The 18,022-nt window shown below is 32.9% G+C and overlaps 1 protein-coding gene and 1 long non-coding RNA gene across 2 annotated transcripts in view; one reads left to right on the forward strand and one right to left on the reverse strand.

Annotated features, from left to right (window-relative positions):
• The window catches only part of LOC113494949 (T-cell leukemia homeobox protein 2-like), a 35,929-nt gene extending 18,313 nt beyond the window's left edge, over positions 1–17,616 (forward strand). The window contains exons 2-3 of the mRNA XM_026873489.1: positions 4–232; positions 16,488–17,616. Coding sequence (XP_026729290.1) covers positions 4–232; positions 16,488–16,788 — 530 coding nt within the window. The 3' untranslated portion in view covers positions 16,789–17,616. The remainder of the gene's footprint in view (positions 1–3; positions 233–16,487) is intronic.
• On the reverse strand, positions 15,153–16,326 carry LOC113494951. Its single transcript, XR_003400688.1, has 2 exons — positions 16,080–16,326; positions 15,153–15,281 (listed from the first exon to the last, which is right to left on the reverse strand). It is a non-coding gene; the product is annotated as an uncharacterized LOC113494951 (long non-coding RNA).
• Positions 17,617–18,022: the final 406 nt, after the last annotated feature.

Consider the following 18,022-nt stretch of genomic DNA (forward strand, 5'->3'; position numbering starts at 1 on the left):
CAGCGTCATTTCCCATCACGAGGCGGATTGGACATCCTTACCAGAATCGAACGCCTCCTAAAAGAAAGAAGCCAAGAACATCATTCACACGACTCCAGATTGCTGAACTAGAGAAGCGATTCCATAAACAGAAGTACTTGGCGTCAGCTGAAAGAGCGTCATTAGCTAAAACATTGAAAATGACGGACGCACAAGTAAAAACCTGGTTTCAGAATCGACGAACTAAGTGGAGGTGAGTTTTTTTTTTTCAATATTATTTATGTTTACCTTTTAAACATGGGGGTGGATAGGAGAAAAAGCGATTTGCGAAATTCTTAAGTGATTTTTTTCAAAACTGATCTTCTCCAATAGTAGATAATTTTCTTAATAAAGGAATTTCTACTTTAACAGAATAAGCAGGTTGTATGAAATTTTTGAAAAACACGTTCGTTAGCTTCTGAAATCGCACATGATTCTGTTTAAAGTAACCCGAAAAATTTAAGGATTGAAGGATTCAAAGAATTGAATTTTACTCACTAGTGTAGATAAAGACGAATAGTACTAAACCTGCCCTTTGAATATCCGCAATCATCTTACGATTTGTCTAATAGATTATATACTTCCCAAGCTATGTGTGTTTTTGAGCTTCCATATCTCGCTAGGCCCAAGACGCCACAACTCATTGTGTCTCATATATATTCAAAACAATACTGTAAACAACAGTACTTAAGTCAATAACTACTTATCTTCACTTAAAATACTTGTAATTATTATGTAGAGGCGTCAACATTCTTAGCTTGTCCTCGTTTAGATAACCGTAGACACTTTCTTACATCTAATTTAACTTGTCCCCTAGAATCCACACAAATGTATTCAGTTGAGGGGCCTCTGTTAACTGGCGGTATGTCCTTAACAGTATTGGTCGGTAAAAACTTAAGTAAAGCGTGATACGGTCGGTTGGGAGTTTGTTTTAATTACTGCTCGTTGACTCGTTGATCGGACAGAACTGTTAACGCCGTTTTATAAAATCTTTAGTGCAGTAATTGTAATTTAACTTAAACGATTCGGGCACTTGTTAATAACCGTTTACCGAATAGATTAGGCTTTATGTCGTTTTTTTCTGTGTTTCGTACCTACCCAAAAGGTTAAAACGGAACTCTACCAGGCTATATCTTGTGAACCGGATAGATAGACAGTTTATTTTTTCAAAGACGATGCAATTCTGCTATAACAACAAATACTAAAAATAAAAATCGATGTTAATCAACGGTTAAGTTAAGATCATAAATTTGTCGCCACTAATTTTGTTTATCTTGAATCTATTCGTACGGAACCCTCTGTATCGCAAGTCCGACTAGAACACTTTAGACAGCTTGTATAATACATCATTTAAGGATTCATAAGTTATAAACATCCTATATAACTAAACATATTTTAGGATCACATGCTGTATACGGCAACTACCTATACTAATCATCTAGATAAAAACGAATATTTTACACTAGTTCTAGGCAATTTAATAAGCAAGTCTATTTAAATACAATGAATAAGTAATCGATAAAAACGTTACACATGGTGTTCCAAACGAAACAAGTTTAAAACGACCATTTTAAATCAAACGACAAAGAACATACGTATTAAAAACATTGATTAACATAAATTAATTATAATCGTTCAATCAATTAAAATACGTGTGTTGTGTAAGTGCTTTTAGCTAGCAACACCGGCTTTTTAATTTATGGTAACATTAATCGACTTCACAATTTGGTATTTATCTATTGCCATGCTATAAGTTTTGTAATGTTAATATTTAGTCCACATTGAAATGTGTATTTTTAAATTTGGGTTTTGGATTTTAGTTGCGCCTTGTCATAAGTTTAATGTATAGAAAACTGAGGAACGAAACACGTTTTTTTTTGGTCTATTCTGGATCTTCGACAGTTATATAACTTTACCCATAAAAAAATATACATTGAAAATAGAACTGAAAAAAAATTTATATGGCTATCTTTTTTTTTTTAAATCCGAAACCAGATAACCACGTTCCATCCACCACAAACGTCTACAGATAAAAAGTTGTCCAAAAGTTTATTATAAACAATGCTTCTTAAAAAAAATATCGAGTATAGAGAATAAACTTTTTTTAGAAGCACTGGACCGTGACATTAGTTCTACCACAAATATAAACATGTATTTTCTTAGTATTCTAAAACATATTTTAGAAAATGATATTACAATTTACTTTAACCACAATATATTCTTACGGCTTGCGGTGTGAAAGTAGTGCCAAGATATTGGTACGATCTTAATCTTAGGCTGATACAAAAGATATTAACCTATTCTCTCTATTCATCCTTATTTTGTAAATCTTTTCAATTTGAATTTAATATTAAAGTCTGAAGCGATAGATTCATCTTTTTTTACATTGATCGATTGTTCCTTTGATATTTAAGGCCCCAGAGTATTCCTAATTTAAACAGCTTAATAACTGTCAATTTTGGTGTTTGGTTATCAAGAAATATACATGGCAGACGAAATTATTTCAATTAGAAACTGATGCATTACAGTAATGAAATGTTGATAATACAAAAAAAAGTATAATGCACGGTCCTATTTCTAATTTCTTATTAATTAAATTCCAAAAACAAAAAAATATTTAATAAGTGCGTTTATAATAATAAGTACGCCATAAATCAATCAAACGCTTAAATACTTAACACAACTGAAACTTAATTACTTTTATCCAGTCTAAAGTAATAATGGCAATAAAGGACGTCTTCCGAGAGTTCTATTTTTAAAATTTGAACTCCTATCAGTCCTCAGATATATCCTAACCCAGTTTTAAATTATATTGAGAGAGTCCCAATAAATCGAGTGTTCTTTATCGTAATCTCTTAAATGAGTCTTTTATTTCAGAATACGGTAAAGTGCGGCTGAACCCAAAATTCCTTCGCTTGGTTTACATCGTATTCATGTGTCGGTATTTTAAAACGATGTTGTTGACATTTCAAATATTTGGAAATAGAATATTCGTGTAAAGTAGATTGTTTTTTTTGTGAAATGAAAAAATAATTAGGTATTAATCCATATAAAAATGTATTATTGTATTAATCATGCATTTTTTTTATCGTTAAACTTAAATGGATTTTATAGCTCACTAAGCAAATAGATTTAACGAAACTTGTTAATGAAAGACTAATAAATTATCTTAAAGTAGACGCCATTTATTTCGAATGCCGTCTCTTTAAACTTTATCATTATTAATGAATACTTAAAAAAATGCGAAGAAATAAAATAAAATAAAAGGCCGTCGGTTGGTCGTCACAAACATTAGCCAGTAAATTAATCAAATGAACTTGAAACAAAATCCTATCGACTTCGGTCCTAGCCACGTCGCCTTTCGTTAGCCGATAACCCGACTTTTAATAATACACAACAGGACAAAAACAAGGAGCTAGAGATAAGGGCCCATTAACTTGGCCGGTTAATACAAAGAGACTTCGGCTAAATCGACCGATTCCGCATACTAATGTCTTTTGTCTTTGCTCGACTTGTTTTAAATAGGAACGGATTACTAATCCGCACTTTTTGGCATTTCTTTATTTCGTTATCAAACCGTTGTTTCGTTTTTTTTCTGTTGTTATCCTAAGTATTACATTAAATGGTAATTCACAATCTAATGACAATGCCGAAATCGTTTGTGTTTGCTAGGAAATTCGACCTAATTAAGCAACATTCGCTCCAAATTAAAATTTACATTGGGATAACCGAATGTGCCGTGTGTTCATGAATTGTCCAATACAAAATTGAGTACGTGTTAACTTAAAACCTTGTACTTATAGCTGCAATCTAAGTACCTAACTCAGATCATGATAAGCGTAGATTTCCGAACGCATCTAAATTTAAATTACCAACAACTAACTGAGTACAATCAGTGCGATTACAAAGGCGAAATAAAATCCTATATCAGACAGTAGATCACGAACGTGTGAGTGCTTGAACTGGCTGGCTGCAAGCCCAATCGATGCTTTTTTGTTTTTGTTATAATAAAATCAGTGGCATGGCGCCGCGCGTATCGAGCAAGCGTTATCAGTACCGAACACAAACACCGCTTGTCCATTAGAAGGTAATCGCTTGTGATGCCACCAACACAACTTCGGAACGCACCTCTCGCATTGTCTGCAGTTTTGAATTTTGAATTTCTTGTTTTGGTGTTGTGTTTTGTTTTAGAGGAATTGTGGAATCGGTTTGTGTGGTAGTGAGAATGTCCGTATGTGACCGTATGTATACTTTTTGTGTGAAGTGTAGGATTTGGTCTTTGTAATAGTTTGTAATAATATTTTAAACATTTCTAAACTGACTTGGACAACAACGTTTCGCTGTTTTTTTTTAAATTGATACATTGATACACTAAACTACTTTGACTAAACAATTTATTTTATCCGTTACTGGAATAACTAACATGTGTTTTAGTAAGCCAAGAGTTGCTAACATAAAAGCTACTAAAATCTGACGCACCATCCAAATCTATTAAAATAAGATGGGTTCATTACTATCCTTATAAAAGATAAAAATATAATTAAATGAAGTGGCATTTTATCTATGACAAATGGGCTTGTATTATCTGTGGTGACGGAATACGTTGATTGGTTATAAAAATATTGGGCTACCGTAGACTGACCTTATACAATTACTTATAATTTGACGTTACGAAGAAGGATTTTTTTTGTCTCATAGGGCCCACAAATATTCTAATTTAGCTTTTCCCATGACTTGGCTTGCCTGACGTTAGCTCAACTATTTAGATAGCTATCATAGTAAGACACAAAATAGAATCAAAAGCTTTCAATTTTGACATTTAATGTTGCAACACCCCACCATTACTCTCATACATTCATGATAAACGATTATCTGTTAACAATGAAATTGAGAACAATAGGTGCATGAATGAAACACAATAAATTATACATCCCATGTAAGTAATAGTATAAAGTCATTCATAAAACAATAGCTCCATTTATTTATGATCTGTGCCTTCATTGAGTATCTGTGTACAAAGATAAGGATGTGACAAACTAATAAATTAAACTATCGATATTATTTTAGTCGATTTTTGTGGAAAGGTTTTTTTTGTTTAGATTTTTTGTGTTAGCTTTTAAGAAATGATGTGAATGAAAACAGGTTTGTTTGAAAATGTTGTAAATCATTACTAAAGTGCTTAGAAAGTTGTGATTTATACGTATGCTTAAAAGGACATTAATCATTATAGCAAACAAGAATGTTTCTACAATGATATAATGAATCTAAGTAGTTCAGCTTTTTAGTAATTTAGGTTAGAAAAGCAATACGTGTATAAAATTCGATCTTTATAGAAAACACTAATGTTTTATAAAATTTGACGATCGATACAAATCGCATTAGAAATCCTTCATAACAAATGTAGCCCACAGCTACAATAAATTACAAGTGAAACAATATATCCCCGCGTACACCCAATCAATTCGTCCCCCAAACCGATCCAAATTGCTATAACAAAGGTTAGAGAGGCAGTTAAGTGGACGTACTATTTATACATATGCTATGTACAAAACATCAAGCAGGCGGTAACATGGGGTAGCTAGGGACATGCATTTTGTATGAGCAACACAACTCGGCAGTTTGAGCCATCAATTATTAACTGCGGTGGAAAAGACGTACACTCGACTTTTTACATGTATTCTACTCGTTTGTTTGGTTTATAGCCTATTTTTGTGACTTTTACGTTTGTTTTAAGTTTATTTTTATGCCCTCCTCGTCTTGGATAAGCGCAGCCTACTAGTTATTTTACAATTAATGATGCCGCGTTACTGTTTTATAAATTTTCCTCTTTTTTGTACTTTTAGCCGATTATTATCGCGTTTTATCGTGTTTACAGTTGTTTTTAAGTAGTTCTATAGAGTTGTAATGGACTATCAACGTTTTACGGCGGAATACATGAATACCGATGCAGAATTTACACAAAATTACTGTTTAATGAAATTAATACCTTGTACTTTAGCGCTGTTTTATATGGTATTTAAGTATTTAAATTCACTCGTTCCCGCTAACTTCGTTTAGTCAATATAGTCGACTAATTTGTAGGTACAACACTAAAGTTAACTTTATTTCTCGGATTCGTGGTCGTTTGAAATCCCATTACACTACCTTATTATTAGGAGTAATGTACCCTTAGACCAATTTCCTCAAACTATTTACACATGCTAAAGGTCGATAGTCATTTCCCTGGAATCGTGTCCGAGTATAGACAAATCGATTTAGAATCGTTGCACGATCTAACACGTAATGTTACCCACGTAGCAACATGGCCGCCTTAGGCGTCTCGTTTCTTTATTTATTTACTCACCCTGTTTCATTTTCTTCCTGTAATTCTTTTCCCTTGTATAAGTGAATATTAAAACTCGAAGAATTAGGGTGTTGATACATGTTTAGCGAAAACACTTCTTGTATGGATCGCAAAGAGTTTATTTTTGTGTGAGATTATTTTTCGCAGCTTCCGTTTCGTGATGTATATTTGTGAAGGATAATGAGTATTATATTGTTTGTAATAGAGTTCGGAATGGCTTGTTTGGTGTTTCGTGTACTATGTTGTTTGTCTCTTGTATAATTGTTGCTTGTAGGCTGTCTCCTTTGGAATTAGGAAACAAATCCGTTTGTCGATTGATAGGAGGGTCTTCGAAAGGGAGTGATGTGCTAGGGAGTGTTCGGTCGTTAATTTTTATTGCACGTCGTCTTTTCTTATGTTCACATACATTAGGGATAGAAGATGGATCTGATAATGCAAATGACAATAGAACACTTTGGGAACCATGACGCAAGTGATTGAAATAAACATTAGCTGAATTTGTTTCGTAGTGAAAGTCTGCTTTGTTGACCCTAGCAGTTCCTAAATCAATAGAACTTTATTTCAGTAGCTTAATAAACTACTTTACTGCAGCGTTGATAATTCAAAATCAAAACCACACAAACAATACTCAAATAATATGAACTAATATTGAACAAAAAGACAGAAAGGTTGGAACCAAAATAAGCCACTGTTTCATTTAGACCGTCAAAAACACCGCCAAATAGACTGCAAAACAATTCATTTACAAACTCTCCATTCTATCCACACGAAATCTAAAAATATGGACCAGTAATACTTACTTATGATTACGCAAAAATTAAAGGAGCAAAACAATAAGAAATTCAAAGTCCATCCATTATGCAAGGAGTTTTTACGAGATCACATCTTGAAGTTTTAAAACGCTCCCTGGATTTATTTGACTGTTTTGATAACTGCTAAGGGTAGGGCTGTAAACTTTTATCGTTAGAATATTTTATAGGTTTTATTCAGAGGTTCGAATATTTCAACCTCGTTGAGTAAATGTTGGTGGTTTTGGACACGGCTATGTTTGTGTGTTTATAACTTATATGCATATGATTTTATTACAAAAGTTATTTTTTAAAGCTGGTTGTTAAGTAAGGTAAGGTAAGTCCTTTTTTCATAGATCTAAAAATAAGGATTTAAATATCAAAACACAAATTATATCAAACAAATCTTTGATATCGTTATTATTTTTATTATAAATTAAATTTAAACAATCTTCGCTTTTGTCCATCTTATAAAATATATGAACTGCATTGTAACCTGAAAAAAACGTGTGGTATGCACATAGCTAAAGCAAACAATAAAGATGAAAAACTAAGAAAAACAAACCCGAATCAAGGTACTTAACCCCAAGTATTCACGACAGCTAAACAGATTATTAAATATGATTTCGGAAGAGAGAAAAATGGAAAAACTGTGGAGAATTGGCCAAAGTAATTAATAAAACAGGTCTTAATTAGCTAGCATAAATTTGTTAGAACCACGCTCGCAAAATGATATAACGTTGAATTACAGTAACTAGAAACGATAGCAAAATGGTAACACAAGTTAAGCTTTAGAAAACTTAAAAAAACTACAGGTAATAAATTAAAATTAACTATAAGTATTTATAATTTTTTTTTATAAGGAGCTTAAAAAATGAAACGCGAGATAGTAAATACTTAGAAATTCCATCACAATGAAAATTAATTATTATAAAAAGCTAACTTAAAGATTTAAATTCCTGTCTTAAACAGTTATATAAGTAGATAGTCATCTTGTGTGCAATATATACAATGTTTCGCCTTGGCGTTCAGAAAGGACTCTAACAAAACTTCGATGATTATATGAATCACAATTATATTTAACAGAACCGACCTTAAATACAATTAAGCGAACGTAAATAAATTGTATACCATCAGGGTTGCCACTTGCCACTTCCAGAAAGTTTCACTGCCGGCGTTTTCCACTTATAAAATAATCAGCCGAAAATGCTAATTGCCACCCCCACGTTTGGCTTATTTAAGGGAAGTTTAATTGTTCACCGCTTTATCTAATTAGACGCGGACTAAACTCGCAGCGTTTGCCTAGTGACGTGCGGTGTCGATAATTCTAACTCGATTTAATATCGATGTAATTAATTAGTTACTCAAAGATTAGAAAAAACGATTTTTGTTACTTGATAGCGTTTTAAAAGTCTTATAACTGGCATAAAATTTATTACCCGGCTTTTATTGGCGATAACTTTATATGGATTTTATTAATCGCATTTATGCCGTATCATTTAACTAAAATTCAAATTTATTTGATAGGTGTCAAAGAAATTTGCAAATATATTTCACCTTGTACAAATGTTAACAAAAACAATTTTTATTTACGATCTGATTTGTTTATTCGTTTTGTAAATGTTTGCTAATACTCGAAAAGTCGAATAATCAAAAAGTAATATGAGACATCGATAGCAGAATTTATCGACACCTCATCCCATCCCTAACATCTCGTACATTAACCGTTCTAATAAAGTTCTTGCAACGTTATAATAGACTTAACGCTTTGTTCAATCATTCATTATCACACACACAGGCCAGCGTAATTAGATCCTTCGAAACCAGTCATACCTCCCCTTTCTCATTAGAATCTTGAACAGCTGGGGGGGTGGGGGAGGTCAGGGTAAATTAGCCGTTCATTCCTGCCTCAGGGTGGTCATATATCAGTCTAAAGTTTGAATTCAACAAATGAATTAACTTTATATTCATTTGTACGTCAGTTTTAATGAAACGTGAATTATGGTGAAACTTTCTTCGCTAAGTTGAAGTTGTTTCATGTGTTCTGTATGAGAGAGATATTTGTTTCTTTTAAGAATCCCGTTTGTTGTTTAAGGGGTAGGTTAAATCATTTTGAAAAAGTTGATTTTCTGTTCCATAACGCAAGAAATAGACAGGTCTTGGTGAAGTTTATCCGGATGTTTTGACGCAAAACAAATACGATGATTTAAACAAATCTGAGTGTCATTTAACGGATCTATTCTATAGGTACGTGAGTTAGTATTTTTGGAATATGGAACATGTAATCTGGAAACCATAAAAGTTGCGTACCATCATCCATCTTTGTCAAAGGAAATTATTTGGTCGTCCTACGTCATGAACATACACTACTGAAATTATTTCTAGCTTACGACTTACCTACGTTTACTTACTAACGTTTTTTATAGAGATTAAATAAATTCCACAAACGATAACTATTCCATATCATTTTAAACTTCTCAAGAGATACTATACCTCGCACTATCCACAACTATCTCCAAACACACGCACAACGCAAAAGCAATGCCTTAAAAATAAAAAATAAATTGTATCTATTATTTTATTACTCTGCAGGCACCGCGTACAAGCAAAGTCAGACCAACCCTTTATTATTATAGGAGATATAAATTTGATACTGGCCACCACTAAATAAGCACCAACCTCCTGTATCGGCTAATTAAGATACCATAAAACTTTTCCAATGCTCCCAACATTAATTTGCATGTAAAGGAACCGACGTACTAATATATACAAAAACAACTCTATTTCGCAAGGAATAAAGTATACTTTCGCTTGCCACATATGTTATAGATGAATAAAGCTTTTAAGCTCAGTCTACACGATATCGCGAACGCTGTTAAGTTAAGAGTCTCAATTATGTAAGGGCTTTATCGTAATTGAAAATTTTTCGTACCGATATTCTTGTCTCAGTGCTTAATAACGATTAAGTTTTAAGTGTTCATTAGTGTGCACCAGCCTTTATGTTATGGTGAATGGTCGGTTTAAGGACGAATTTAATGTTACGCTTGAATAAAATGCAGATTAAAGTTATTAAAATCATCAGTTAGTTTGAAATCAGCGCTTTAAAGAGACGTAGGTGAAGGTAACATTATCGTAAAGGCTTTCGGTAGCTTTTTGAAATGTTTTGATGTAGAGCTTATTGTAATCTTTATTTTTTATTACTTAATTCATTTTTATTGACTGCTTTTTTTTTTAATTTCGCAACCTCTTTTGTTTCGAGACTTTCCAGTTTTGCATAATGTTGATAAAAAACTGCGTCCTAAGATTTTGCTACATAATGTGAATGATTTTGTTTCGTATCCATCCAGAATCTTAGTAACTATAAATTATCCTATCCGTATATTTGGGCAATATTTTTAATTCCTCAATTTCCATCATTACAAAAAAAAAACGTAATAAATACACGTAAGTATGTGCTAAGATAAACGAGATAAAAATTGACATGTACGCCTAGTAGATCAGCGGGCGTCAACCAGTATTAAATAATGTTCAAGATATATTTACCCGTAAGTAAATAGCTAACACACATTGTTCATAAGTGTTCATCTTATTAAAAGTGTCATTAAGTTCAAGAAGTCCCATACTTAGCAGCGTGAATATTTAAAAAGGGTATCATTTACCCTAAAGTGTGTTCACCCCTTTTAAGTAGAGACCACTAAGAGTTAAATTGTGGCTGTATCATCTAAGTACTTGTCGACTTTATACAAGGATGTTACGTCTATAGATACGGCAAGCGTAGTTTCGGGGCAATGTTGAACGTAGTTGTAAAGTAACGTAACAAAATGTTCCCAAATTTTGTTGACGCATCGTAATCTAAATATTCTAAAACAAACTTGTTGTGAACAAGCATGAAAAACAAAGAATCTAAAAGACCTCTAGCATTTAATATGATCTGATGGATCTTTTATTAATTGTTGTCCAGCCCTGACACTCCCGGTAATAGATTACCAGAAGGTGAATAATTGCGACAGATGCGAATGATATCTATGACTCACGTTTGCTCTGTGTTTTTTTTAAGTATATTATAATAGTAAATAGTTTTGCAGTTCTTTTAATGACTATACCAACTTTGCTGTCTAAGCAAAACATTCCTTGTCGTTTCCAGCAATGATTAACTTCTTAACTTTATATCATCGGTCATGATCCTTCGACTAGTCTTCAGATCTGTTGCCCAACTAGTCCGGACTTTGGTTGTGGTTAAACCTGCGGTGGTATTCGTCATTACGGATTTATTCAAGGCCTCAGTGACTGTATTCGTTGTTTTGAATTAGCGTATAATGATTTGTATGCATAGTTGGGATGATGCCTTGGTATATAAAGTTTAAATCTATTAAGTATCTCAGTGAGATAATGAAATTATGACTCAAAATTAATGTTTCGCCTTTTTTTGAGTACAAAAGTTTACAAAGATGAACTGCTTGAAAGTGTAGTATAGAGGACTTATGACGTGACAATTTTGTTAAACTTTATTTTTATCGTAAAGTCACTTTGTTAGTTACTTTTCTTGATTAGAGCAGTTTATGTTTGCGGTGCATAAGAAAAAAATCGCATCCATTATTATGTATTAACCTCCAAAAAGGAAACTTAAAAAAAATGTCATCATCCCCAGTTATAGCTAATCGTTGCCAAATTTTAATTGAGTTGCAGTTATGCAGCGTTTACGGGACTAGGCCTATATTAAATATTTCATCCATATATGTAAGTTTAATGTTAATCTAACTCCGTACGCACACCAAAAGTAAAGAAAAATAATGAGTTTTGAGAAAAAATCACGAAATATTACGATTAATTCGTAGAAACTCAAATCTAAATAAAATACAACAGAAAAACCTTCCTTATTTTGTTAAGAAGGTAATTTAGGTACATAAATTCATTAAAACAAAATCAATAGTTTTGTTTCAAATAGGCCATTTTTCAGGCACTTTTAAAACGTTACAATAATGACTCTAGAAGACGGCTGCAAAATATCATTCCTATGGAGAAGAACCGACAAGAAGCTCCATAAGTTACTCTATTACAATCTTATACATTTGATGTTTGCAACAAAGAAAGACCCAATTCGCACACCTAATCGCACAACCAGTTGACAAACTCAATGGAACCTCGACTAGTCTTGCGCCGGTGTCGCGAATAAATTATGTAAATGCAAGCCGTCGTGTTAAGAGGGTTGCCTCTAAAGTTATCAGACTATACTTGACTCCTGAGATCAACTGTGCCTGTACTATGATATCTTAAAGCAAGTTTTTAGCTGTTGTGTCGCTCTGTCTCGCTTCCACAACGCCAGCAATTTCGCTTGGAGGTTTGAGGGTAGTGGTGCTGTTCGCTCAGTGGCTTGGTAAAGCTGTAAGAACATCTAATGAGGTTGTATACGACTTGTTAAAGATAGCACCTGACTTGTATCAAGATACTTATTATATGGGCTATGGTTTACTTTGTCCCTTGATTTGTATTTTTTTCATTATTCCTCGTTGTGGTAGGTACTTTTTTATTGATAAACATAGGAAATGGTTTAAGAGTCGCATCGAACTTAAAAATCTTTGGTAATTTAAATTCGACTATCCTGCCGAGTAAAAAGATAAAATAATCGATATAACAACGTCATAATACCGACAGCATAATAACGTAACTTACTATAAACTGTAACAATTTAACGTCAAAGATTCCACAATTATTTCTGTCAACACCTTTCCAAACGTATTTGCAATACATTCTTCTCTCACAGTAAAAGCACTCAGGAAGCGCTGTAGGATGGGCGAAATTGGGTGTTGCCCAAAGTAATTTGACCAGAAAGTGCTATCTAGCTATTGATTTTGATAAATAAAATACGTTACATACGATCATCAGTAACAACTCCCTATTAAACAAACCCAACACATAATACCTTACTGTTCACATCAATTAATTTGGTCTAAGTCGTACTATGAAAATAAAGCCTCTATCAACACTGGTACTTTAAGTGAACCCGCCCACTATTCGTAAAACTAATTCGCTGTCACCAGTTAGATACGAGTACTTAATTGACAGTGATGACTTTACGGCCCTTAGGTACTGCTCATGTATTATTTAGAGCCAGAAAGGCGTGGGCGATGATCATAATTAGTCTGTGCTGGTGATATTTGTTAATATTTGATTAGGTTTGGCTGGTGATAGATTTGGCGGTGATATGTAGTCAATTTTGAAACATGTTCAGGTAATAACGGTATGTAATTACGGAATCTCATCATTTTGAGAATATTTTCTTTTCTAGTAGGACGAATTCTTCCTCCCTTCCTCTACTGGTATTTATACACTGCCAAATATATTATTACTAGCTTTTCGCCCGCGGCTTCGCCCGCGTCGAGGTCGGTTATATCGCGTTTTCAAGAGAACTCTTCAAAAATTCGGGATAAAAACTATCCTATGTTCTTTCTTAAGTTCATTAAAATAAGTTCAGTGGTTTAGACGTGAAAGCGTAACAGACAGACAGCATTACTTTCGCATTTATAATATTAGTAGAGATTATGGTAACTTCCGTAATTTTAAATTCATTATAATTTTATTTTCATAACTGTTTACTCACGCCTCATGGTAGTTTTAGACCTAACAATATCATGAATAACTGCTCCGGTTGTCAAAGAAAAATATGATAAAAATTTTCGTAGACTCATTACAATTTACATAGAACGAGCAACCCAATTTTTTTCCGAGTAGGCTAAGGTTTTCCAGGATAAGTATAACAGTTTCAATGCAACAAACAGACATTTCACATCCCTACTTTCCTAAAATAACAACACCCTTAACATTCAATAACTACATCACACGCAATACAGCGCATTTTCAATACACTCTGTACACACAGAAACTCCCGACAGCTGTCAAACTAATGTAAACAATAAATCATAAATTTCCACATTTATTACAATATACAATACAATAGCACCAAGCATTTGTATCCGTCATATCGGTTAAATCGATTTAGCCTTATCTTGTTAATATTTAGCGGGAACATTGAAGGCGTACTGAATAATTCTGCAGACCATTAGTGTTGTCTGTTGGTCTGGCCTGGTTACACGATTAAGCTTTAATTAAACCAGGTTTATTAATGAAGATGAGTTTAAAAATGTGACTTTGTTTTGTTCGGAATTATTTGAAGACGAATTTCGCAAAAAGTTTTAAAAATTGGCTGTGAAAGCAATGTGATGTATATTATAATTGTGTAAATTTTGCTATGATTTTCATTTTGCTCGGAAAATCAATTGCCTTTCCTAGCAAAATCAAAGTAATGGCTACTGGGAAAATGTATAAGCACATTGCTACCATGCGATGCTTAAGATTCCACGCAAAAAGGATCAAATACATACTTGTATGATCCAATGATATAAGTCCCAAATCTTTGTATTCTCTTTATATCTTTAGAAACTTAGTACCTACTCCTCCCCGGAACTAAATGTCAAAAATAAAATGACAGCAGGTGAAGGTTGTCAGGAAATGGCGTCGGAAAATATTGTTTTTTACAAAACGAGTTTTATCTGCATAAAACACTATATTTGATTATTCTATAAACGAATAAAGATTAATAGATATATTTTCTATGTATCAGGAATCAAAAAACAAATAAAAACCGAAAAAGTATGTATATTCTACTAGTTGGAAGTTTTTAAACCCATCCTGTGAGTTTGATTACAAGAAATATACAAATATTGAAACCAAATATTGAGAACAAGGGCCTATGCTATCTAATTACGTAAACAATTAGATGAAAGACGTTGAGATGTTTATAATAAAACCACATAAACATTGACGTGGCAAAGCATTGAAACAACTAGTGATGTTCCATCACTTTTTGAAACTTTATCGATAATTGGTCTTTTTGTAAGGTATTTAGTATTTGTAAATAAAAATACAATATAATTAAAAAAAGTATATTTATTTACGATGAAACATGTAAAATAAAAGAAAAAATAAATAAATGCAAAAACATGAAGGCATTTTTATTGACAATTTATAATTAAGTTGTTCAGATGTGTACAAAAAACAATAATTCGTCTTTGCTGTTATGGAGAAGGGCGATGAAGTCTTGAGGAGCCTCGTAACTTGGACGCCAAGCTGACATTCTGTAAAACAAAACGGAGAAAATCATACCTTTCGACACACTTATCTATTCGAAACATTTTATTACTATAAGTAATTAAAAAAATATAACAACATACAATCATCACTAACAAATAAAAATAAATACTATATTACTATAATACGAAAACGTAAATTATTATGAGTAGGTAATAAATAAAAATAAAATAATTAATTAAAATTTTTCAAACTCATTACAATATATAATCATAACTATCGATAAAAAATACTATCTATTCAAAACGTAATATTATCATAAGTAATAAAAATAATTAATTAAAATTATATTAAAGCATTAAAATTTTCAATCGACACTATCGATAAAAAAAAAAAATATCGTACATTTATCGACACACTTCATTCCCTAATAAAAAAATAAAAAAAAAATAAACAAAAAAAAATTCACTCGGATTTAGACTTTATAACTAACGGGATAAAGACGAAAATCGACGGGCTGAACATTTGTCAACAAACCGCCATTTTTATATATTTTTTTTATAAATAACAACAAATTTAAGCTTACTATTATTTTACAAAAAATGGATAAATACATTAATAAATCGCCGTGAAACCTTGCACAAATTACTTAATAGCATATAAATAATGCATTTTACTGTATTTACTAAACAAAATCACAATAAATCACTCGGAATTCCAAACACTCTAACGGATTTTATCTGGCTTTATCTAATTGTTATAACAATGTATTTCTTACAACTAATTACCTAAATAGCATAATTATAAACAAAATAATCACATTAGTAAGAAAAAACAGCACTAACCTCAGACAAATTTGTGAAATCCGCAAAAAACAACACTGCACCACACAGCGCAACGGCCCGCGCAAATGACAAATGTCTTGATCAAATTTTAAATAATGGCGCGTAGATTACGTTTCGTTTTTGGTTCACGACATAGAAAATGTCACTAACGACACATGTCACTCAACTTCTTTATACAAAAGTAGTTTGTAAACAGTGATTTCAAGTGTTAAAGTCGAGTGGACAGGTGCGGTGCCCGGGCACCGCGCGGGGGCTATAGGGAAAAGTCGCGTTATGTCAAACGCGGTGCCCCGGGCACCGCGCGGGGCTTTATGGATTAAAAACCTTATCTAATTATAATTTAGCAAATCCTTGTAAGAAAACTGTCTTCATTTCATAAACTTATCTAACCCTCATCTATTGTTACAGACGCCAAACAGCTGAGGAACGCGAAGCCGAGAGACAAGCAGCAAACCGCTTGATGCTGTCACTCCAAGCAGAAGCCTTAAGCAAGGGCTATATCCCTGAACCGCCACCAGGTTCAGCTCAGCTCTCAGCGCTTCACTACCAAAACCCGTCTAACAACGCGCCAGCACCACCGTCAAACACCGCTTTAAGCGCTTTACAGAATTTACAGCCGTGGGCAGGGAATCAGAATAGCTTTATGAATGCGCAAGCGCAGTCGGCCCCGCCCCCTCACCCCCCACCCGTCGCCTCTCCTATATGTTGATTTAGATTTTTGAGATAGAAAAAGGCATTTGAAATGTTTACAAGAATAACAATTGTATGAATTACGTCTTAAAATGTTTGACAAGACGGTATGTCAACTAAGTGAGGACAAAAGTTGACGTAACGGCGGCATCCAATCAATAAAATTTTAAGCTTATTGCTCTTGAATAAAGTTGATGTTTGAATATCACCAATGAAGTCTTTTGTGCTATTTCATAAACACTGTCTTTGTTTTAAAGGAGAATTAATATTTAAATACGCTTTTAACAGAGTTTTCTTTGAAGATCGATATCCCGCCCTCAAATGTACTTAGCTGTTTCTTAATATTTAGACAATATTGTACATACAGTCGTTATTAAAGGTGTTTTAACTATGATAGTACTGCTAAAAATACCTACATCTTATACTAAAATGCGTGTATATGTTTTCAAAAACTGAAATACTTTTCTGAACATCTTGCGAAATACATTTGATCTTTTCACTCTTTTCAGGCTAAATCTAAGATATAATTGTGTTTCAATCTTTTAGTGATACTTCATTGGCCAGTTAGCATACTCAATTAAACTAGCATATGTATTGTAAATGTGAAAAAATAAACGCTGATAAAATTTGCACTGTTACTCCAAATTCTAAGTAAGATGAGATCGCAAATACAAAGAGAGGCAAAACTTAGTTATAAACAATTATATTAAAAATAAAATACTCTTGCCTTTATTACAACAAAACTTAAAAACTAAAACATAATTTGAATATTCCTTTAATGTCTTATCAAAGTGACAGAGAAACTTAAATTTAGTATCACCCCTACCTAACTTTTGTCGGGCGATAGTTGAATTTTTATTAACATCCAATCTTTTCTTAGTATCGAATAATAAGCCGATACAATATAATAAAGCTAGTAAAATTCGTTACAACGCCAATGATCACAGTTACAGTATAGTGTCACAGTTTCATCCATCCGTCGGCCTTAACAGTTTGAAGTTTGAAGAATGTATTCATTATAATTAAAACAAACGCAATCGTCCCGGTTTGCGTTTACAGTCAAACAGTGAGGTGTAACGTGACTTAAATGGGTAGCTCAATTTACATTAGCATGTCCATACTGATTGACCTATCAACCGATAAAAGTTGGTCTGCGGTGGTAACCTCAAATAGACAATCCAGTATTTCCAATTTCCTTACTATAATCCTCCCAAATTGCTAAAGTGCAGGAACTTTGTCACATTAAAGGGCAA

Source organism: Trichoplusia ni, chromosome 6, assembly GCF_003590095.1.
Source record: "Trichoplusia ni isolate ovarian cell line Hi5 chromosome 6, tn1, whole genome shotgun sequence".
Lineage (NCBI taxonomy): Eukaryota > Metazoa > Arthropoda > Insecta > Lepidoptera > Noctuidae > Trichoplusia > Trichoplusia ni.